The 23,589-nt window shown below is 43.8% G+C and overlaps 1 protein-coding gene across 1 annotated transcript in view; it reads right to left on the reverse strand.

Annotated features, from left to right (window-relative positions):
* Nucleotides 1-23,589, reverse strand: part of dlgap2a (discs, large (Drosophila) homolog-associated protein 2a) — a 150,444-nt gene that overhangs the window by 7,699 nt on the left and 119,156 nt on the right. The window contains exons 6-8 of the mRNA XM_078289640.1: nucleotides 18,720-18,870; nucleotides 16,859-17,078; nucleotides 3,877-4,262 (exon numbers count right to left, since the gene is read on the reverse strand). Of these exons, the coding sequence (XP_078145766.1) occupies nucleotides 3,877-4,262; nucleotides 16,859-17,078; nucleotides 18,720-18,870 (757 nt within the window). The remainder of the gene's footprint in view (nucleotides 1-3,876; nucleotides 4,263-16,858; nucleotides 17,079-18,719; nucleotides 18,871-23,589) is intronic.

A 23,589-nucleotide genomic window follows, 5' to 3' on the forward strand; every position in this document is an offset into this window, starting at 1 on the left:
TCAAAATAGTGCGTGCTTCTGTTGTGGTGAAATGTCAACTCTACTTTTGGCATGGAGTGGTCAGTATTAGAGCTGGAGGGTGACATTTTTGGAGAGCCATTTTGTATTCTGTCAGGCCGTTTGGGAAAAGCTGTTAGTGGGGAGGAAATGAGTGCAGAGCAGCTTGTCGAGGTGACCTCCATTACTTTGTGTTAGAAGCAGAGCAAAGTCCACCTCATGAAAAGAGAATGAGTTTCTTGTCTGTGATGGATGAGGACTGATGCAAGACAGAAAATTTCCAGAGGCTGTGAGATTGAGTTTTGTGTCCAATAGGCTAGCTACCCTGAAGAGACCCATTTTTTTGGGTGACACACACGCATGCGCGCACACACACGCGCGCGTGCACACTACATCAGGAATAACAGTCACAACGTCAGCACAGGTGTGGAAACTGTGAGCATCAGCAAAAACTTTAACAGAGCCACTGCGCCTCTCATCCCAAACACACAAACACCACCTGGTGACTGGTCCCAGCCAATGACTGTACTTAAGGTTAAAAGCTTTGACTTCATCGTTACACAACCTCATTATGGGTCCAATTAAAACTATTTTTGTAGAATAAATCAACTGGCCCTTTAGGAGACAGACGCACCTCGAGTTTAAGGCACAAAAAGTGCTGCTAAGGCAGCTATGAAGGGATCCTTGAGGACCATGAAAACTCAGAACAGCACATCCATAGGGTCAAAGGTCAAAGATTAAAATCATGTTGAGATAGAGGGGTCAAAGTAAGGACCAATCAATACAGAAGCAGGCTAATGCAAGGCAATTATTTATTTCCAGGAGTAGATGAATCAGACTGATTTGACCATATGATATGAAGTCGAGGTCAGCAGTAGTACAGCAGTACAGATCAATCAATAATTGCAAATCAGGAACACAGTCCCAGGAGTTACCTGCTGCGAAGAAATAGTGATATCTGATCTCATGATGCAGCTACTGAAACTCTAGCTATTCACAAACTGGCCGGCAACAGTGTGGCCTGGTAGTTAGACAGACCATCCTATGAATGGAAGGTGACAGACACAATCCCCTTGACTGTCAACGTCCATTCCTGCCAAAGTGTCTTTGAGCAGCACTTTGAACCTCTACCTGCTCTAAGGAACCAGATCCTAGCTGTGCTTTTACCATCAGGTGGCCTATATGGTGACATGTATGAGTGTTGTTGTCCCTCTTGGATGTTTCTGTAAATGTAGACCTTCACAGCACCAGCATTGGTAATCGAAAGTGCTTTTGTACTTTACACACATCACTGGAGCCAATTTGAAAACCAATATAATTCCCCCCCCCCCCCCCCCCCCCCCCTCTCTCTCTCTCCCTCTCTCTCCCTCTCTCTCTCTCTCTGTGCGTCTCTCTCTCTCTGTCTCTCTCTCACACACACACGCACATACATACACACACTCATTCTCTATCGACCCCTTCCTTAAAATCACCTTTCACTTCATCTCCCCCCAACAGTGTCCTCCTCTCTTTCCACTCTCCATCTCAGCTTCTCGTCCACAATCTACAATCTGTCGGTCCTGTCTTTCCTCTGGTTGATTATGAGTGTGCTACAGTAAATCAAGGCCGCGAGTCACGTTGATTTGGAAAGACGGCGCCGCGATTGCGCGTCGCCCGCTGCACAGTTTGGCGAGGCATGACAATGAGGCTTCGACGTTGCAGCTCTGCGACTTAAAATTAGCATTCATCAGTGCGGAGAGGTGTCCCGATCATCCCTGGATGACTGACCGACTCGCCTCTCTCTGCAAACTAATCCCTGCAGTGGGAGGGGGGGGCGGAGGGGGAGTTGTGTTAGTGAGAGTGAAGCGAGTGTGAGTGGGTGAATGAGTGATTGAATGTGTGCGAGAAGTAGTGAGTGAGGGAGTGAGGGAGTGAGAGTGAGTGAGCAAGAGAGTGAGTGAGTGAATGAGTGAGTGAGTGAGTGAGTGAGTGAGTGAGCGAGTGAGTGAGAGGGTGAGTGAGTGCTATTTTGAGTTAGTGCTACTGTGAGTGAGTGAGTGGGTGAGTGAGTGAGTGAGTGAGTGAGTGAGTGGGTGAGTGAGTGATTGCTATTTTGAGTTAGTGCTGTTGTGAGTGAGTGAGTGAGTGGGTGGGCGAGTGCTATAGTTTGTGAGTGAGTGAGTGAGCGAGTGCTATAGTGAGTGAGTGAGTGAACGAGTGCTATAGTGAGTGAGTGGGTGAGTGAGTGATTGCTATTTTGAGTTAGCGCTATTGTGAGTGAGTGAGTGAGTGAGTGAGCGAGAGCTATAGTTTGTTAGTGAGTGAGTGAGTGAGTGAGTGAGCGAGTGCTACAGTTTGCGAGTGAGTGAGTGAGTGAGCAAGCATGTGAGTGAATAAGCAAGTGAGCGTGTGAATGAGTGACGGAGTGAACAAGTAGGCAAGTAAATGAGTGAGTGAATGAATGCATTGTGTGTGAGAGATACTGTATAGTGATTAATTCAATGAGTTGGTGTCTTGTGTGTGTGAGTGAGTGAATGCAGACATCAGTGTAGACTAATCAACAGTATGTCATCTTAATAGGCTCCTAGAACCACTGTGTTGGAGGCTATCTTTAATTTCTCCCATTCACAAAATACAATTAACGTCTGGGCAAATCTTGACGCTGGACGCTCTCTGAAGTTTGGATGTGATGCGGCGCGGCCAGTGCAGCAGGATCAATTGACTTTGAAGGGATCATTTATTCGTTGGCCGACTCCCCGACGGCAACGTCTGACGCTCAATGGCTTCAGCGTAATTTGGCTGTTAGACTAATCTCCAGCCAAAGGACTATCTTAATATCACCTGAAAAAAATACAGCAATTACCCTTTAAGGTGTGCTTGATTTATTTTGCGAGAAACTTGAACAGCTCCCAATGACATTCAAACACTCCTGAAATGAGATTAATGAAGTGGTCCCTGTTTTTTTCTCTCTCCAAATATTTAAAAGTTATCTTCAACTTTGCCCAGGTCTGAGCAAATGAGACAGTCGTGCGAACTAGGGAGTGAGTGAGCGAATGTATGAATTTATGTGCGAGAGAGAGTAAAAACGAATGTGAGATATGGAGTAAAATAATAAGGAAGGAGGGGAAAGATTAATAGAAGGCAAGTAAATGCAGACTAGGGGGAAATGATGATGATAAAGAGGGGTTGAGGGGTTGAGAACTGAAGTATATGAGCCGAGAAGAATACAGTGAATAAAATGGGCTCTGGAAAAGCATAATAACCCCCTGCGCACAGAGCCAGAGGAGATACTGAGAGTGATTCTCGCAATCCAAAATTCATAGAGCGACTTTAATATTCAGCTTTGATAAAGTGCTATGCGTGGCGCCGGGGTGGCGGTCTGAGCTGACGCGGATGCCTCAGTCTTTGTTTCTGCAGCGGGCCTGCAACCTTGAGACTGCAATGGGAGATCGACAGTACCAGAACCTCAGCTAGGGTCTAAACAGTGGGTGAGGGAGAGAGAGAGAGAGAGAGAGAGAGAGAGAGAGAGAGAGAGAGAGGGAGAGAGTGAATGAGATCGATAAGGAGAGAAAGGTACAGTAAGTGGAGAGAGTGGGAAAGAGAGTGAATGAACCAGGGAGCGAACTACCATTCAGTAAAACCCGCTCTAGCATGAGTTGAATCTTAATTGATGGATTGCGGTAAGATGACTCACTCTTTGCTATTTTTAGCCGCTGAGGGGAGAACACGGTTCCTCAGTTGAATGCGTGTGTGTGAGTATTTTTATCATTATGCAATTGTGCATAGGTTTCACTTTTGAATGTATGCAGGCCTGCTGGCTGGTGAGGAAGTATAACCCATGTGTGACATCTTTTCATCATCCACACACACACACACACACACGCAGACAGTGGGACGAACCTGTATCCCTATAGAGGAGCGAGGCGTCTTCAGGTACTCCTCGGCCTTGGACACCAGGACGGCCTTGTCGCAGGTGAGCACCGAGCTGTGGCTGTCCGTGGACGGGTGTCGCTTTCCGGCCATGACCCCGGCCGCCTCCATGGCGATGGTGACGGCCTTGGCGCTGTCCAGGCTGTCGGTGGAGTTGTAGAGGGCCCTGCCGAGGCTCAGGCCCAGCCCGAGGCCGTCGGTGGCCCACATGCTGCCGCGGGGGTGCCTCGCCTCGTGGTAGGCGTCCTGGGTGGACTCGGTGCTGCTCTGGGCCGTGACGGAGATGAGGGGTTTGGAGGTGGTGCGGGGCGGGACCGGCGGAGGGGTCTTCTTGTAGCTGGGCGTGTAGGTGACGGCTGGAAAAGGGGTAAGGTAATTATAAAGTTTAAAGTAAAGCTGTTTTGATATTATTGTATGTCACTGCCATGAGGGAATTCTCTACTGTCACAGTATGAGTGCTGTTTTCTGGAAAATGTTCATTATTAAACGTTATTCAACAAACAGCAGAGGTGGGGACTCACATGACTTGGACTCGAGTCACAATTTTAATTGCTACAGACTTCACTTGATGCATGAAGAGAATACTTGGGACTTGACTTTGACTTTGACTCTTGACAAAAAATCTCCCATACTTCTGAATTTGTATGGAATGATTTAATTCATTGATGTTGAAACTGATCATTAAAATCAAAGTTTATACTATTAAAATTATATTGAATTGAAAAGTCCTAGATATTTAGTTTTCTTTCAGATATTAAATTGATACTGGACTCTTGATTTGTTCTGACTTAACTTGGTGTTCTACATTTAGACTTAAGACTTGACATTAATGACACTGACTTGACTTGAGACTTGTGCCTCAAGATTTGAGAGTGACTCTGGCAAAGTTGACTTAGGTCACACTTCTGACAGACAGTCATAAGAGCATAACACAACTTCACTTTGTGTTTAGCCTAAAAAATTTGAATTTTTTCACTAAGTCATAAATCAGTATTACGTCTAGTGTCTCACACAACCCTTTAGGTCAATGTTCACAAAATGTGAACATTTTACAAAGGACCAAACGATGATGACAACAGATCCAGACCTCATCCCATTCCTGACCACCCTCCAACCCACCACACACACACACACACACACACACACACACACACACACTTTGATTACTGAAGACTATTTTCCACATAATGACGCTGTGTTGCTGATCTGGTCCCTGATCTAACAGACGATTTGATGCTATGGAAGAGCTCCGGGGTCCTATTTTGTCCAAAGTGACAAATCTTTTTTTTTGTTTTTGATATGTTCCGCCACCATGGTACATGGATGCTGGTGTGTAGACATTCTTGTGAAGACAATAACTCAATAACAATACATGATAGAAACTTCTTTACACCACAGGTTCCCCTATAGAGTAGTAGTAGTATCTGATTGGATCTTGGAGCACCTTGCTGGATAAATGTGCATATTAATGAGGAAAAACTGATTTTCTTGAAACTACTATACTCCTTAACTCTGATGTTGACATGTTGAAATATTTAGCTAATTAATGCCTTAACGAGCTAAATGAATGGCCTCATTAGCATAAATGGTTATGCTTAATATATCATGGTGATGGTGGCGGGACATTAGGCAGCTCAAGCGCCTCTTGTTTAATTTGATAGAATGTGTCTGTTTGGTGAACTGGGATAAGCATAATTTATGGCAAACGCTGAGGGATTCAACTTTGGATCTTTGTATAGTGGGTTTTATTTTTGTACTTTACTGTTGCCGGTGATCATCTTATTGATCTGAGCTCGCTCCTGAGTGAGTACTCTCTCTTCAGGAGGCGTGGTCATGTGTTCCCTGCTGCTACAACCGTTTTCCCTCTTTTGTTCAGTTTCAAAGCTGAGACAAGGGAGAGAGTGGCTGGAAATGTGGGCATGAATTGTTTTTGTTTTTACCCAATCAGGCATATGAATAAAGGCATATGGAGTGGAGAGAATGACAGAGAACATCAAAGCCCCTGAGATACGAAACATTTGTCAGACATGGATGCTGGTGAAATACCAGAAAACTGGAGAAACCAGTCAAAGTAATCAAGGGTACTTGTGACTGGAGGATCCTGGTGAGGGAGGCACTGCTCAAGGAAGGCTGACAACTCTCATCTTCTTATTCTGTCCATTTGACGATGGAACGAGGGGGGATTACTTTCTTTCAAGTGCAAATGAGAATGTGGACTTAATCCACAGAGATGGACGGAGGAACGGGTCGCGAGCGGCTTCTAGGTTTTGACGTGCCTGCATTTTCAAGTAACGCTTTGAGAGAAAAGCCCAACCGCGGTTACAGGCTGAAACATCTAAAACACAAGCTCTGTTTAAGCGCATGCTGATCAAAGCAGAGAGCGGACCAGGTGCCTCAGAGCCTCTTAGGAAGGAGGGAGGAGAAAGAAGGGAATAGAGAAAGAAGAGAGAGAGAGAGAGAGCACTGAATCACGCTGCAGGTTAAGTTATGGGTTATCGTTTTCCCCGACACGGAGGAAAGTGTTGAACTCTGTGTTTCTGTTTCTGCCTGACAAATGCTTACATCACACAAAGCAATTAAGGCAGTCCTTATGAGAGTAAAATCGGATCTATTTTAAGTTCTAATGAGCTGCCGCCTCCATGCAGGCCCCCCCAAAACTTCTGTCTTAGAATTAATAGCGTTTTCCCCTAATTACGCTGTAGCCTGCAAATTACAGCATTACAACACAAAAGCATTATTGTCTGAAATAAGGGACATGTTTTTTTTTGTTTACAGCCGCCTTTGGGAAGAGCGTCATTTAATAATTCATGATGAGAAATTACCCAGGGCTTCACCTCAAACCTGCAACACCTTTTGGCCTCTCCCTCACCCGTATCGAGGGTGCGTCTATAAATAACCAGAGACGTCTGGCCCACGAAGAGCTTTCTGCTCTGGGGACCTAATGACTCACTCTGCTGTCCATTCACAAAATTAACTTCTCAAGCGGGATGGAGAGAAGCATCGGTGAAAAGAGAGAGAGAGAGAGAGAGAGAGAGACAGAGAGGGAGAGTGAGATAAAAGTAGAGATGGAGAGATAAGGGAGAAAGAGGGAGGGAAAGGGATCAGGGTAGAGAAGGAGAGGGGATGAGAGATGTGGGGGTTGTGTGTGTGTGTGAAAGAGAGAAAGAGGGAGAAAGACAGGGAGGGAGAGCTGCGGTGAGGTAGGGAGTTGGGGGGGGGGGGATCAAGGGAGGGAGGTGGAGAGAGAGAGAGAGAGAGAGAGAGAGAGAGAGAGAGAGAGATGACCCATTCAGGGGGCATGATTCAGCAGGAGGACCAAAATAGAGCCATTATTAGCCAGCCAGTCGTGCAAAGGGGAGTCATAATTCTTGCTCCCATCTTGGCAGTGGCAGTATTACTCAGCATTTAGATTTCATCTGGAGCGAATAGGGAACGTACGCTCCCTCGCTCCCTCGCTCCCTCGCTCCCTCGCTCCCTCGCTCGCTCACTCCCCTGCTTGCAGCAAAGGCATCGAACAAAACCCTCGGCAATGTTACGCGTAACATCCAAGACCTTGCATTCAACAGAATGATTCACTGTAATTGTATTGAAATATGAAAATACGGATCTTGGAACAAAACAAACATCAAAAGCTGTGAAATGGTCAACACTACCAAATCATAATTATGTTTTTTATTGTATAAAAACAATCAGAACACGTAATTACAGAGTTGATAAAGTAAGCAAAATGATTAAGTAAATCAGTGAACAAATCATTAAGTGGCACCTAAATGAATAGGTAAATCTATTAGTTTGGACATGAAATCATTTATCATCTAAATGATTGTACATCTGCCTTTCTAATCATCTCCATCTCCACTTAAACCGAAGTCTAAAGAAACTGAGTTCAAGTTAGTACAGATGAGGTATATGAAAGAATAGAGGGAGCTACATTTATTCTGTGTGCATTCACCATTGAATCTCTCTCTCTCCACACACACACACACACACACACACACACACACACACACACACACGCACGCACACAAACATCTCCCACTGTGCCAGGGAGTCTGATTAACGCGAGACACAAAGGCACTGATTCAACCATTCCATCTCCGTTAGGACCTCTCTATCTATCAGGTCTGGATTGTATGCTAACACGGGGGCGGGGGTGGGGGTGGTGGGGTGGGGGCGCGGCGGGCAGGGAGCGGAGTGACACGTCGTTAAGAGTCTTTCTACCCGATTGGATTTATCACTGTAAGGAAAACGCAGCGGTTTGTTTTGCAGCGGGCTTTTAAGGATATGTAAATGATCTGGAGGGAGGGAGAGGGAAAGGGAGGGAGGGCGAGGGAGCGAGATGGATAGGGAACTCCATTATCGACGCTGTCACGAACGTTGCCGACAAAAAACAATAAATAAATAAATTTTAAAAAATAGCCGACAATAGATAACAAAAGCCAGACTGGGTGAATCATTACTCAAACAACTCCCACTCTGGCGGCGCGCTCCCACTGTTACTTAAGCACCGCAGGATGGTTTGCAAAAGTTTAAAGTTGTCCTGAGCATTGTGATGGATCGCTGAGAGCCAAAAAGATTGGCTGCACCAAATAAAACACCCTTGTGGCAGCAGATATAGCCACTTTCATGGCCGGCTCTTCTTGTTCTGTGGATCAAGGACATCCTTTTGCTAGCCCATAATGCCTCAGACTCTGCCTTAGATGTTGCCCTGCTGTTCATGAATGTCACACTGCCGAGTCCATCTATCTCTAAGTAATGGCAGCCGCAGTCGGTGATGGAGAGACTCAGCCAGAGATGAGAGAGGGGGAGAGAGGGAGAGAGAGAGAGAGAGGGGCGGCAGACAAGCAATGACCTCCTCCTTGTCAGAGAAGCAGCCTGCTCCGAGTGGCATACTGAACAGCATCTGCAAGCCACCAGTTAGACGCGTGTCAACATCCCGGTCTTAACCCCACCCTTATGAAACACAAACCGCTTGACAAAGTGCCTTGTCCGCCAGATGGATCACCAAAAGGCAAAGCCAAAAATAGAAACATCCAGAGGGTGGGATGATGTGCGTGTGTGTTTGCGGCCCATGTGACACTGCAGACTTGGGCGTAGAGCGGTGTCGGAGAGCAGTTTTCAGAGAGCAACGCGTTCATAAATGTGTCAAGCAACATCTGAGATTCAATTGAGCTCTATCATGACTGCAATCCGTCTCTCTCAGTCAGGAGAGGAGGATGGTTTTGAGCAGGGGCGTGGCGGCGGTAGAGCAATTACACATTCCACTGCCGTTAGTCAATCTACCAGCTAGATAGGGCCTGGCGCTTGATGGATCAATGAGGGTTGCAGCGCTCAAAGAGCTCAAGGAGAGGTGACAGTGACAACTGATCAGATGGTTTGAACACAGACAGACGGGCTTGAAATTAATTGTTGTTTTTGTCCAGATAAACTCTTAATTGCGAGTCAGATGGTGCAACTCATTCACTGCCTGATGAAGTCCACACTTGCTGTCCTTGGCTGTGAGCTTGGTAGTAATTGCAAGGACTCAACAGTATCGAAAGTGGATTTCCAGTACTTCTGTTTCCATACTTCATCTACTTTACAGCAATTTGCCATCGGACAAATCACTTTTCATTGAAATAATACTAAGCACATTGAAATAGAGCACCGGAGGTTACCCCGGATAGGAGGTTTACCTGGGGGTTGCTGGGGGGTCCGATCAATGCTGCAGGTGGAGGGGAGGCAGAACTGGATCCCTGAAAAAAAGTGAGTGGGGTGGACATTCAGAAGAGTGGGCATATCTGCCCAAACACACAACCTACTCACAGAACACAGCGGCATAATTAAATTGGATCCAGAGAGTGTTTGCAGGAGTATGGGAACCCTCCTGCAAAGTAAGATGTACAGCATTTTCTTTTTTTTGCCTTTCAGTTAGAGGTACACTGTAACCTTTTCACAAAAGGTATCAATATTGACACTACTACTTTCCTTCAAGAGTGCTAAAAATGCGAGCAAGCTGTTTCTGGTTGGTTGTGCCAATCTGGACAATTTTCCCCCCATCTTTGTGGAAAGTGCCTGGTGCAGTGAAAGAAAATGTCATGATAACCTTGAATGCAGGTTCATATTGCAAAATGTCTATCATGAAAGTTCTTTTCCCTTTAAGATATGCATAGATTCATGGAGATTTCTTATACAAAATAATAAAAGAGCTTGTGAGTTTATTCCCATTTGATTTGACCCAGTAATTGGAGAATGTTTTTATAGAGGTTATAACCCCATTTGACTCCTCTTAAACTATATCAAGTTCACAAATAATGAAAACAGATGTACACAGAGAGAACAATCTAAGTAATCATGTAAGTTATTGTAGAGCAATTTCCTCGCAAGCCACAGTTATTGGTTTATTTACAGAGCCCTTTAGTAACACCACATTAAAGCTGCTGTAATGACAAACATGACAAACTAATATGTCAGCGAGCATGTCCAAATGGAGAGGAATGAATGGAGTGCATCACATTCACCAGTGAGGAGTGGCAGTGGCATGTATAGGCATTGGCAAGCATGGCTAATCTTGCTTGGGGCCCTTCAAGATAACTCCACATACTATAGAAAGTGTAGAAAGCAATGTCTCAAAATTTTAAACAAAAACTGCATGAGAATAAGGGTCTTTTAACAAAATTTTAGCAGGTTCCATGTTCAACTAAACAAGAGCTACTCATCAGTATCTCTCGACTAGTTGAACGCCATTCAAATGAAAAAAACATATGTGCAAGTTCAAATAAAAAAAATTGGATTACATTTCTGTTCTTTGGCAATATCTTCCATTGCAATACTGAATCCTGATGCAGTTTCTCTTTTTGGATTTTTGGACAAGATATAATATTGCAGTATGGGCTAAACTATGTGCTCTTTTTGGATGACAATCTTTCTAATGAAAATTTTAACTTGGCAGGGAGCCAGAGAGGGAAAAAAAAGTGATGTATTTTATGTTGGTGAAATGAGCAAAATGAATACGACAATAGAGCCTAATTAACTTCCCACCCCTTTGAAAACCCTTTACATTCAGCCAATTTAGCAAACTTTCATAAAGTGCACATTTTCAGTTCAGTTCAAAACAACACACAGGAAAATCCTTTTCTGGGAACTCACAAATGTTCTTTTGAAAGATTCTTTTTGTTCCAGTGCACTTTATTAGAGCACAGAGTTCAGTGGGCGATTTCATATAAAGCCCATTAATTGGACAGATAGCACAGATATCTCTTGTGATTTGCCTGGCTTTTTAGCTGTTCATTGCTGGTAGCAGAACTGTCATTCTGTGTCATGGGTTGTATGTAGGCTCTTTTCCTGACACTTTCAAAATGAAAACATGAATGGAACCAAATACTTGCAGTGAGGCATTGTAAATATGAAGTAAACAAAATCAGTCATAAACATGCACCATTACACCATAATTTTCACCATTCAGTGTCGCACATAATCTTATAAAATAGTCTCTCAATAACCTACAGATTCTTTTCAGGAAAGAACACAACTCAACATTTCATTACACTTAAGTCCCAGTAGTATTACATTCTCAGTCTTTGATTCCTGAGCATGAAGATATCTTACAGTAAAAAATACCATATCACCTCTCATCAAGGCCCATTATTACTGTAGATAGTTTCAGACAGATTTAATAGTGATGGATTGTGTATTTTCTTCATTAAGTTAACCTAATAATAGTAGTCCAGCAATGGTATATGTGTATGCTGTGTATGGGTGTCTATATGTGCATGTAAGTAAGATGGTGTGTACATGTAGGCTACATACCATAGGTGTATTGTTTTTTAAGTAAATTTGAGCATGAGAGTGTGTGATAAAAGTTATTTTCCTAATTGATTATCAGTTAAGTATGGTACAGTATATCAGCTCCATCTTAGATTGTGCAAACAACATCATTCTACAGCATCATTCCTTGTTTCTTTATAACTGCGGAGTACATCCAACAGCTCATGTGGTAAACAGCATGTCCTTGGGATTTATAGTTATATGATAACTGCCAAGATTTACTTCACTCCACTCTAGAGTGACATAAAACCGAGAGCTAAAACAATTCAAGGAAAGGAAGATTTCCACAACCACTGCAAAGATTGTCAAGACCTCAAAAACATCAGGCCATCTTCTCAGTAGTCTATCACAGAGCTCCCAAAAGAGTCTCTGAAAAAATAGGTGTTTAATGTCACCTTTGTCGAATCCACTGACTGAAGTACATTCATTACTAGTCCATCCAATGTTTGAAATAGGAACGCTGTACTTGAAATGAACAGTACTATAGGAACTATCTTGGAAGATAATCAGTGTTGACAACTGCTTCAGGGAAGTTCATACTGCTTGCTGTAAGTGTTTTTGAAGCATAATTGTACAGTATTTTGACACCACTGATTGTTCATCACGTTTTTGATATACGGTACAATCCATGAAATATGGTAGTTGCTGCTACCAACGCAGTCTTTTTTTCCTAGAATGAGATTATTGCAGGTTTGTGTATGATGTTGTCCTTGTCCTAAATGCAGATGACCACAAGACATTTAGATCGGCAGTTTACTCTTGTGTGCACTGGTAGCTACAAAACATGAGCTATAAAGATACTTTGAGCTACATTTTGTCTGCTGAGATTGAGGTATGAGCTCACAGAGTAAGGGACATGTATGTGATTTCTGCACTGTTGTACTCATATCTCCCACTCCATAGTTCCACACTGGCGCTCCTGCGCATTGATTGTGGTTCGTGGACCCTCTTCTGCCACCTGTACCACAGAAAACCCTGCTCACATGAGAACCTCTCTGGACTACCAGGGTCCTCTTCTTCCCCAAATCCCTCATAGTCCTGGGATACACCCATACACCCAAATGGTTCTTCTATCATATCATCTGGCTCCATGGGTGTCAGGTCCAGTGAGGGTATGTGTATGTCTTCGGGATCAGGTGGTGATGAATCTAAATCTAGTGGATGTGGATCTGAGTAGGTCGGCGAAACTGGTTCTGTGGGTCCAAAGTCTGTGTCCAGTGAAGGGTCAGGAGATACTGAACTAGGAGGGGATATTGTGACAATGACCTGTGGTTGTGAGTCTTCATAGAATTCAGTGGCTACATCCTGAGGCATGTGAGTTAAGCAATACTCCATAGCTGGATCCAAACAGATTGATTCTGTGGATTGTGAAGGATCAACTGGGCACACAGTGGCGGGATCCACAGTGGGTAGGGGTGAACCTGGACAATCTGATTGGTAGAAGGGTGGATCTAAATCCACTGTATTAGATGGAGAGTCAACACTCAGGTCCAATGGCTCTGGTTCAGGGTCCATGAACACTGAGTCGAGATCATCTTGGTCAAGGGAGGTCAGCATGACTAAGTCAAAGTGAACAAGATCGGCATGATATATAGGGGTGGTATCAAGTGGCTCTGGAAGGGGTGGCCACTCTTGCTCTTGGGACTCTGTGTTTGGTTGAGCATGTATTGAATCGGATGCTAAGGTTGAGTCTAAGGTCATTGGCTCTGAAAGGGGGTCAGACGGATAATCTGGAAGGGTGATAATGGGATCTGTATTTATGTAAATGTCAGTTGGACTTGCAGGGGAGTCAGTGTCAAGGTACTCTGACACCACAATAGACGGACATTGGTTGTCTGGCTCTATATTAGATGGTATAACAGTAGCAAGATCAAGTTTAGATGTATCGCTTGGACAGACTGTGACTGGATCTTGATTAATGGGCTCAGATGAAGACACAGTGGGTGAGTCCAGTGGTTTTGGGTCTGATCCTATTGGGTTCACAGGTTCCAGATCGTCTAATCCTGGATATGGAGAACACACAGTAACTGGGTCTTGAGACACTGGATCTGGCTTGTCCACAGCGATGGGTTCCGGGGACTCCGGATCTGATGTCAACTCATAATCATGTTCCTCTGGCGGAGACACAGTAACTACAGGAACTGGATATGGTAGGTGTATCTTATCTCTATCACATGCTTCTGAGTTTGGGGGTTTCACAGCATCTAGGTGAGATGGTTCAGTATCTGAATGGGACACATTAGCTTGGTCTCCAGAGATTAGTTCTGGGGTGATTGGGGTGTCTTGGTCCATTGTCACTGAATCTTGAGGGCTTTTGATGGCTGTCTCTGCTGAAGGTGGCACTATGGAATGAGTGGTGACAGGCTCAGAAGTGACCACATCTGATGAACTCACTTTGTCATGGTCTAGCAGTTCTGGTGAGGGCACAGTAGGCACATCTAAAGGTGTTGGCTCTGGTGGGGTTGTTTTAACAGAACCTGGAAGTAATGGATCTAGAGAAAGTGGTATGGCACTTTCCACATACATTGATTGCGGGCAGGCAAGAATGCTTGGGTCCATAGAGAGTTGTTTTGGCAGATGCCTGCGGGCCCCTGCATTCTTCTTCTGTTCCTCCTTCTCTTCTGGACAATTGACAGCTGCATCAGCAGTGCTTTGCCGGACCAGGACCTTGCTCCTGGCCTGGGTCCCCACAGACACTTTAGATACCTCGGGTTTCTTCTCTCTAGCCCCTCCAGTGCCTCTCTCTGCCCCAGAGGCTCCAAGCCCTCCTCCCCCTACCCCTCCGCCTAAACCTACTCCTGTTCCAGCTGCCACGTTGCCACCTTGGGGAGACCACGTGTTGTAATGCTGTGTGAAAGTATTGAAATTACTGTTGAAAGCACGGAGCTCTAAACAGAGGTCCCTCCTAAGTTCAGCTAGCTCTCGACGCATGGCTGAGACTTCTTCCTTCCACTGCATGCTGATAGCTGCAGCCAAGGTAGCTGACTCTTTGATACTGGCCTGGATAGCTTTTGGTGAGGGTCGCTCTGGGGTATGAACACTAGATCTGGGAGACCTGAAGAGGCTTGGAGAAACAGGTGGTCCAGACAGAGGTTTGGCTGTAGCCCCCATGCTATCTTGCTGGTAAAGCCTGTCTCTTCTGATGGGGCAGCCTAGATCATCATGAGCCAAAGGGACTGTGTCTGCCAAATCCTCACGTACACAGGCCCGGTCAGGTAAACAAGAGTCTTCCTGCACATAATTTCTGTCTGGAAGACAAATGTAAATATGTATCTGTAATATGGCCACAGGTGTGAGCAGCTGGAGAGAATGTGCTTTTCATAGCCACAAAGCAGTAACATCAAGTCATGCACTGAATGCCATGAGTCAAAATAAGATAATAAAAAAATCTTCAACCATTAAAAGCTAATCTTATGGTTATTGCCCCATTTTGCTCACCTTTATAAATGTATTTCCCCCAACTGCAGAGAACAGTAAAGAATTTTTAAACTCCTCATTACATCAGAGTGTTTGTTGGAAACCAACACAACACTGAGAAAGCATTCCCATTTTGACTCATTTGTGATAATGGTTTACACTGCCTTCTCAATCTTAATTTGTAGCATGCATTCTTAACATCTTTTCAATGCACAAAGCTGAAATACCCAGCTCCCGAAACACATCACAGAGAATGAACAATACTTCAAGTAAATGAGGTATAAGAACAATCCTTGTATGCATGCTTTTCTGCTTTCAGTTGGAGGTAAACAAATGTGTACTTTGTGCAATGAAAAGAGGCAAAGATGAGCAGAGCTTCCAAACCTTTCCCCATCAATCAGGAAGTACAGTATGAACCCTATTGAAAATGTGAGGTCCAGTTTGACCCATCAATTCCAAGTACCAATTGCCCCATGTCCAAAATGGTGGTAAAATCCATCATATACCAAACTCTGTGTCCTGAAAATGCAATAATATTTGAGTTTACTGAGAAAGCAGTGTAAGCAAAGTAACAGTTTATAGGTATGAATAATCCATCATAAGCACATCTCCAGATGGCCACACCTCTAACCCTCCCTATCACGGTCCAACCAATGTCGTTAGTTCTTGAATCTACTGTGGGAAGAGGTGGAATCCATTCTGACTTCTTTTCCAGACACCTTTTCTTCTTTTCTTCCCACATTCTTCATCTGTACATGGACGTATTGTTTCCTCTGTGAATCCAGCAATCATTATGGGAATTTTTGAAACCACCAGCAGCTTACAATTTATAACCAAGGCTCATCATCAGAAATATATGCATGTGTCAGCGGAGTAGGTTTGGATTTATTGTGAGAAGTTTGTATATGTGATATATGTGACTAACAAGTGTGACCGTTTGTTCAGTTATTGGTACGTTCAAAGTCAGCTTTAATCTACATTAATCAATACCTACGTCTAGACACAACAGTATGCATTTCTTTAATGTGACCTCAATGTTTGTAAACATGAGCTCAAGACCTTTGCAATGAGACAAAATAATCGGTTTGAAGTGAAGTGAACAATCTGTGGGAGAAAAAACTTCATGGAGTATGCTGTGGCATTTAAGTGTTTTTATCACTGTGTAAACTGAGTTTGCAAGGAAAGAATTCATATTTGTTCATTTCACGATTTCTCTGCCCAATTTTCAGTCAAGCTGTGAGCACAATCACAAGTGCCACCATGTGGCGTCATGAAACAAGGCAGATATCCAAAGTGTAGAGGAAAAAGCACTCATGTCCTTAATCTGATCTGAATTTTATTCCAGACAGTGTCCGTTCATGTTTTTCAATAGGGTTCATAGCTTTACTCTCTGATGCATCCAATGGATGAGCAGATGAAGCACTGTATCCAAAATACAGTAGGATGAATTGGCACAACTCACAAGCTGTAGCTACATTAATCATATGTCCATCAAAACAATGGAAACATACAAGAGTGATTCATGCAAAGATATGGAGTTGTTTGACAGTATGTCAAGTTTGTACTATCTGTTCTATATTTTTATCCATTACTACACATATCAATGCCAAATGTAAGCTTTTGGTGTCAATATGTCAGTACTTAAGCGAACAGAAATATCAATAAGCAGTATGATATATATTGTACTGTACAAATGATGTCCAATGATATCATGTCCAATTGCCCTTACCTGTGGTGGACCTGATGGTGGAGGTGACAGTGGAAGAGGCCATGGGGGGGATGCAGTCATCATCCTGGGAGTAGCCAGCCTGGATGGCCCGCAGGTAGCTGTGGCTCCTGGTTCTGAAGCAGCCGGGCAGGTCCAGAGCCTCCATGGCCTGGGATTCCACCTCGCTGAACACCGACTCGCAAACCGACTCAAACTGGCCATTTATCTCTGTCTCACTCACCTGTGAGAAACAAAAGCCATAGGCATCTTTTCCCCTTCTTTTAGTTAGTGAGGTTATTTTTTTGTTTACTGGGAGAAATTAATTGGGTGGTTGTAAAGCTTGACATTGTGTTCTCTCTCTGTCTTTTTCTTTTAGAACAAAAAAACAGGCTTGCTTCTCAAATCAAAGGGAGTGCACAGTTGCAAAAGTGTTACAATGGGCAAAGTCTGCGGAGAGGTCAATGAAAGATGTGTTTTTAAAATGCCATGAAAAAGTCTGGGTTTTTGTGAGTATTGCCTGGAAATTGTTTTGTCATATTTCCACACCAATGCATGACCTTTGGGCTGATTCTATTTGCCGCAGTAGTCCTTGCACTGTCTAAACAAAATCATTCAACGAGATATGAATTTGGATGAAATCAAGGTCATATTGTGCAGTGAATGAGAGAGTAGCCTGAGAGAATGTTTCTTGATCTTGACAAGAACTACTACTGTTTCATGATTGTTACTAAATTCCCCAGATGTGTATCTTGTAGTTTCTGAGGTATTGACCCAGTAAAAATGGTTGTTCTACTGAGTAGAAATTGTTTGATGGTTATCACCCCACTCCCATTTGGCAATATTGAGCATCGAAGATAACAATCTTGTTCTACTGGTAGATGTATTATCTCGTAATTGCTTCAGAAAGGTGCCGTTAAGGCAGAGATAAAGAGTGGGAATTAGTAGCAGTATGGTTGAGCTTTTTTGAGACTCTGGACAAATCAATACACCTCTCTTTTAAGAGGGAGATTAAAATCTCACAACAACTCCAGCTAAGGCCATTTAGTTTATTTACATAAACATGTGGAATGAACTGACATATATAACATAATTGTAGATGAAGTGCAATCATAGGAACAGGATATTTGGGTTTTAAAGAATAATTCAATTTGGTGGAACATTTGTACTTTTAGCATGAATACCTATACATCACTACACAATCAGTCAACCCTCCAATAGGCCATGCTTTTCTCCTCTTTCCTGTGACCATTGACTAATTTGTAATATGTATATGTGTTAGAAGTATGACTACAGGTTTTCAAAATGAAAGCAAGTGAGTGACATGACTACATGTAGCCAGGAACCCAGTATTTGTGTGGTTGACTTGATAACTCATATGGAGCCATCAGTGCTCATGTAAGTAGAAATGTTCTACCAAAGTGAAATGTCATTTTCAATTAAGATTGATGATATGATGATATGATTCTGATACAGGTCAGTCTTCTCTCGGGTCTCTACAGTAGGGGTTCACAAGCCTTTTCATGTCACAGATCCCCAAACAGACCCATTAGACCACAGACCCCATTAGATAAGATTTAGTTCTGGCGGTGGGAAGATTTTTGTTGTTGTACATATATATATACAACTGTCTACATTGCACATGGGGAGATGATAGTGGTGAGAGTGAAACATATGATTAGCATAGTCATTCTTCATTCATTTCGTAATTGGCATCATTTCCAGTGAATTAAATTAGTGAAATTAAACTACTCCTTATTTTTCGCTAGGGAATCCCTGGAACTCCTTCAGGGACCCTTGGGAGGCCCTGGACCCCTGCTCTACAGAACAAGCTAACATCCAAAAATAGCTCCCAACTGGAAAGGTGCAGACTCACCTGGCTCACTTGGCTAACACAGCTAGCCTGACTGAGGGTGCTGACGGCCCGCATATAGCTCTGGTTCCTGGAGCGAAACTTGGGCGAGTTGTAGTTGGCAGAGGGATCCAGGGCAATGCTAGGGTGCATGTCCCTGGCGGCCTGCAAGTGGTAGCTCTGACTGAACAGAGAGAGAGGGAGACAGAGGCAGGGAGTGAGACTACAGTCATGATGTTGATGGCTTAAGCAAGTCAATTAAATATAATTTAACTAATAAACAAGTAATTTGACTAGTGGCTACAGGTGTCGCATGATGACAAAAACAATTAAGTGCTATTAAGGGCAGTGGGCTTCCTCTGGGCAACCTGAACTTCAGAGAGAGACTGATTATGACACTGCCTCTCCCAAGGGGGGGAGCTTTTTTTTCTCTCTCCACTAAATCACCGCTGTGTTCAACAGTGTCCTCAAAATGGCAATTCGATTTCTATTGTGCTGAAACATCCAATCAATGTTTGGAAATGAGGGAAATGCAAATGAGGAGCTAGTTAGTGAGCAAGCACTTCAGACTGAGCACCCCGGTGTCAGCCAGGTCAATTAAATGTGCTATACCCCAGAAGGGCAAGAAAGACGTTGAGAAAACCATGCCTGGTTAGAAATCTGCTAGAGAGAGGAGAAAGGGAAAGAGTTAGAGGGAGAGAGATGCTATAAACTAAATGATACTGGGTGGAGCACATCAGGAATACCAAAGTGAGGCCCCCTTTGCCAGATCTATTTCTAATGTAAGGATGAGTAAGCAGTTTCTGAGGTTTTTTTTTTTATAGAGATAAACGCTAGTGTTTGGCATGGAAAATGCCAGCGTGATTAAAAGTCCCCCAATCCATCTTGCCATGTCATAACAAGGCGCTGTGCATTTGCAAAGTAATATCAACCTTCTGAACAATCAAAGACATTCCAGAGCACAGATATGTAGAGGTTACGAACCTGAATGGAGCGGCAGCAGATTTTCTAAGTGAAGAACTCATTTCATTGTAAATGCGGATAAGGCCTATCTCTAGATTAATCTGGTCCATATCATACTTGCATGGTCCAAATCTCGAAACCTCTACGTAACTATGCTGCTTTCAGCTTTAGTATAAGAAAGTCATTTGATTCTATGCTGGTATAATGTATAGCAGTGAACCAGATCATATATATTGTGTTTAATCGTGCTGTAAGCTTCAGCCGTGTGAGGAGATTGCCCCAGTTGACCTCTCATTGACTGGTCTTGAGTGTTTGCTCTGTGAGGCGTCCATATTGAGTATGTCAGCAGGGCAGCGAGCCAGCTGGCTCAGGCGTCTGACCACTGCAACATGGCAGCCACAGAGAGGGAAGGGGAGGGGAGGCGCCGAGCCTGTATTCACCTTAAGTCTGCAGCAAAATTGGTGATGTAGTTACGCATGTCACTGTTGATTTTATCCAAGCGGTAAGAGCTGTGGGTAGAGAAGAAAAGAGAGTTACTGGGTCCCGCAAGTGGGAGTTCGATGGATGTGTGGAGGGTGCGTGACGTCACTGGGCACAAGTCCAATGGAATTGGCTCGGTATGGCACTTGGGGCACAATGAATGTTTGCTTGGGGTTTTTCACCAAAGTGCTGCAAACATTAGGGTGATACAATATGACCAATATGGCCCTCTTATAGTGATATAAGTGGTGAAATGTTACAGTCACATTTAGTTGGCAGGCAGAGTTGCCTGGTCATGGCGATGTCTTATAAATGAAACATATACATACAAGCAACATAATGAGAAATGCATTATGGGTTTTGACAGATAATAGGTGCACACACTGTCCACCAGCACTAATATGAAGAGCAATAAAGCAGGAGTGTGTCATCATTGTCAAAACCAAAAATGATAATAGAGCACTACATGATGAAATACTATACATAACCCCATAAAAGAACATTTACACTACATCATAAGCCACAAATGATTTCCCCAATGGCTAATTAGAGGTGGTTAATTGAAAAAACTGGGGAAAAAACACTCCCCAATGTCCTTCCTCGAACAATGAAACTTAGTCAAGCTTTTAGCTGACAAAATCAGATAAAAGTGCACCGACTGAGGCATAAATTGTGTATTACTTTACCCATCTCTGTTATGTAGAGATGTCTATTATTGTCAGCTGAGCGAAGGGAAGCTGTTTTGAGAAAGCGTTGGCCCCTTTATCAACTCTGCCAGAACAAATTTCCTCTAATGTCTCTGATTGTTGCTAATGCACTTCCATTGTTGGCCAATATTAAGCTACCAGATGATGGGAATCTCACACTACCCCACTCTGCCTGCCTTTCATGTTGCCAGTGAATGTCTTCTTTCAGTGGTTAAACAAAGTCCTGCCTTGACAATAGCGGTTGTGCGGTTGTTCTGTGGAGAACGAGGCGAGGAAAGTCATTCGATGGTGCGTATAGGGGAAGGACAATGCTGAAGCATGGAAAAGGAGCATTGCAGGGGAGGAGAATGAATTTGCAAAAAAGGGTTAACGCGCACGCTAACGAATGCATTAACTTGAAGGTCAAGGGATGGGGCCACACAATGGGACTTAAGGGAAATGGGTCCACTAGTCTGGAAAGTGGAAATCAGCGGATATGCTTCCCTCCTGACAAACAGAAGAGACGGCAAAGCCCTACGGAGAACAATTACATCCTCTCACTGGCCGTGTCAGTGGGGTGGAGGATAACAAGAGGTGAGGCTGAATCTCATCTTGATAAGGGTCAGGAAACTGCGGAGAGCTGGATGCATGAAACGTAGATGTGTTTAATACACTTCACAATCACCGTCTCACCATGCGATTTGATACGCGATATGGGATTCACGATTCAATACAACCACAATGTGATGTGATAAATAAAACTTCAATGACAACAAAGTATGACTGTGCAGAATTATGTTTATTTCTGAGCCACATATCTTTCTAGCAATGGCATCGGCTTGCTAGAATGTAAACAACAATTTAAAAATGTCAAATAATTTTGCACAAAGTGCAAATAACATAATTTGGATGGAGAGCTTGTGAAATTGTGATGGTCAAGCGTCTGATTTGTGATTACTACAGCAGAATAAAATGGAGCTAATGCCGCGATTCATTTTTCTGCCCCACGATACGTATTGTTACAGTTTTGTATCACAATATATTGAATTTCAATATACCGTCCCATCCCTACTGTATTCACACACTCTCTCCGACTCACAAACACACAGACTTACAGAAATTCTAAAGCAGTAAACAGAGATGCAGCACATAACTGAATTTGCACCTGTTATATATTCACGGTGAGAGAAGGTGCTGGGGAGAAGCCTAGCAAACAGAAAGTAGGCTATTCTATGCATCACACGTCCCACGCAGCCACAAATCAATGGATTGGAATCCTGCTTTGACCTTGAGATCTGAGAGAGGAGCGCTCATACGCAATGCCATCTGAATGAGTAATTACTCTGGGTCAAGTCAGGAATTATCGAATGCTTTGCCGGTGTTAACTTTGATTAATTACAGCTACTCAAGAGGCTAATCATGGATGGGGGGCAAATAAATGTGAGTTATTTTAGAAACTGCCCAAAATGGCTGGGATTGATTGGTTTGTGGCGGTTAGACCCTGGGCAATACCCTAATGAGACATCACAGTCATTAAAAGAGAACTTAGGTTGCCAGAGATGGATGTTAGTTGTTGTTGCTGTTGTGTGTGTGTGTGTGTGTGTGTGTTTGAACGCGACCCGCTATGATACTTGCTATCAGATGCTACATATCATCCCTGATTGACTCACTCACTCATCTCGCTAATGGCTAACGCTTGAATTTGCCACATGTCATTCTGTTCCCATCATCATTAATAAAGCCTTTAAACATCTTTGGCAGGTCCTACTATTGTGCGAGAACGCCGATTCATATTCAATTCATCATAGTCGGCGGCTCTACAGCACACAGGACGTACAGGGCCGCAGGGTGGAGTTGTAATGGAGGGGTGGTGGAGGGGGGGTTTGGGGGTGTAAATGGTTATTAATTGAAACGATCATCAACATCCAACTCCCCCTTCTAGTGCACAGGGTGTTCCGGCTGAGCGCGCCTGTGACTGTGATGTATTCTTTATTGGTGACAAGCAGAAGAAAGAGATGACCCTGTCAACCACGAGGGAGAGAGGGAGCTCGAACGAGGGAGGTGACACAAACTGACGGCCTGTTCTCACTTTAACATCGTTTGCTTCGGGGGGGGGGGGGGGGCGCTGCTGTCAAATTTGTGTACGGCCCCCGCGGGACATCAGATCGCCTACGAGCGGCGAAGACATGCAGCCTACGCCGCGTCTCTGCCCCCGATCCAATCTAATTCCATCCCAACCAGCCCAGTGAACCATGATACCACGAGAGCTCTCATGTCAGGTGGCGCTCGCATCAGTGACGCCACTTATGCCTCGATACTCAAGACAGTAATAAATGCGGACAATAGCACTATGGTGTCAAGTATATATATATTGAAAACAGCCAAGTTTCTGATTAGAAGCTTAACAAAGTGATGAGAGTTTCCGTATACTGCATAACGCCATAAAGGATTTTCCCAGGAAGTCTAGTGATATATATACAATTTAAAGCTGCAGTAGACAAACACACCCTTCTTATCAGTCTAACTCACAAAGTGTGGCTGCAACAGAGAAGAGCATCCCATCTCCAATAATTGAGACCCCATAGATTTGCTCTATTTGCCCAAATTAAATTCTGGTATCAGGTCTGTACACTCTTCTCCACCCACAGAGAGGGACGAATCACAAAGTTTTCTGACCACTAGAGGGTGCCAGAAACCGCAACACATTTGTAAATAAAGCACAGCACAGCCACTGCACTACGGAGGCCTACTAAGGACAAACATTGCAAAGCACC

Source organism: Centroberyx gerrardi, chromosome 17 (genome assembly GCF_048128805.1).
Source record: "Centroberyx gerrardi isolate f3 chromosome 17, fCenGer3.hap1.cur.20231027, whole genome shotgun sequence".
NCBI lineage: Eukaryota > Metazoa > Chordata > Actinopteri > Beryciformes > Berycidae > Centroberyx > Centroberyx gerrardi.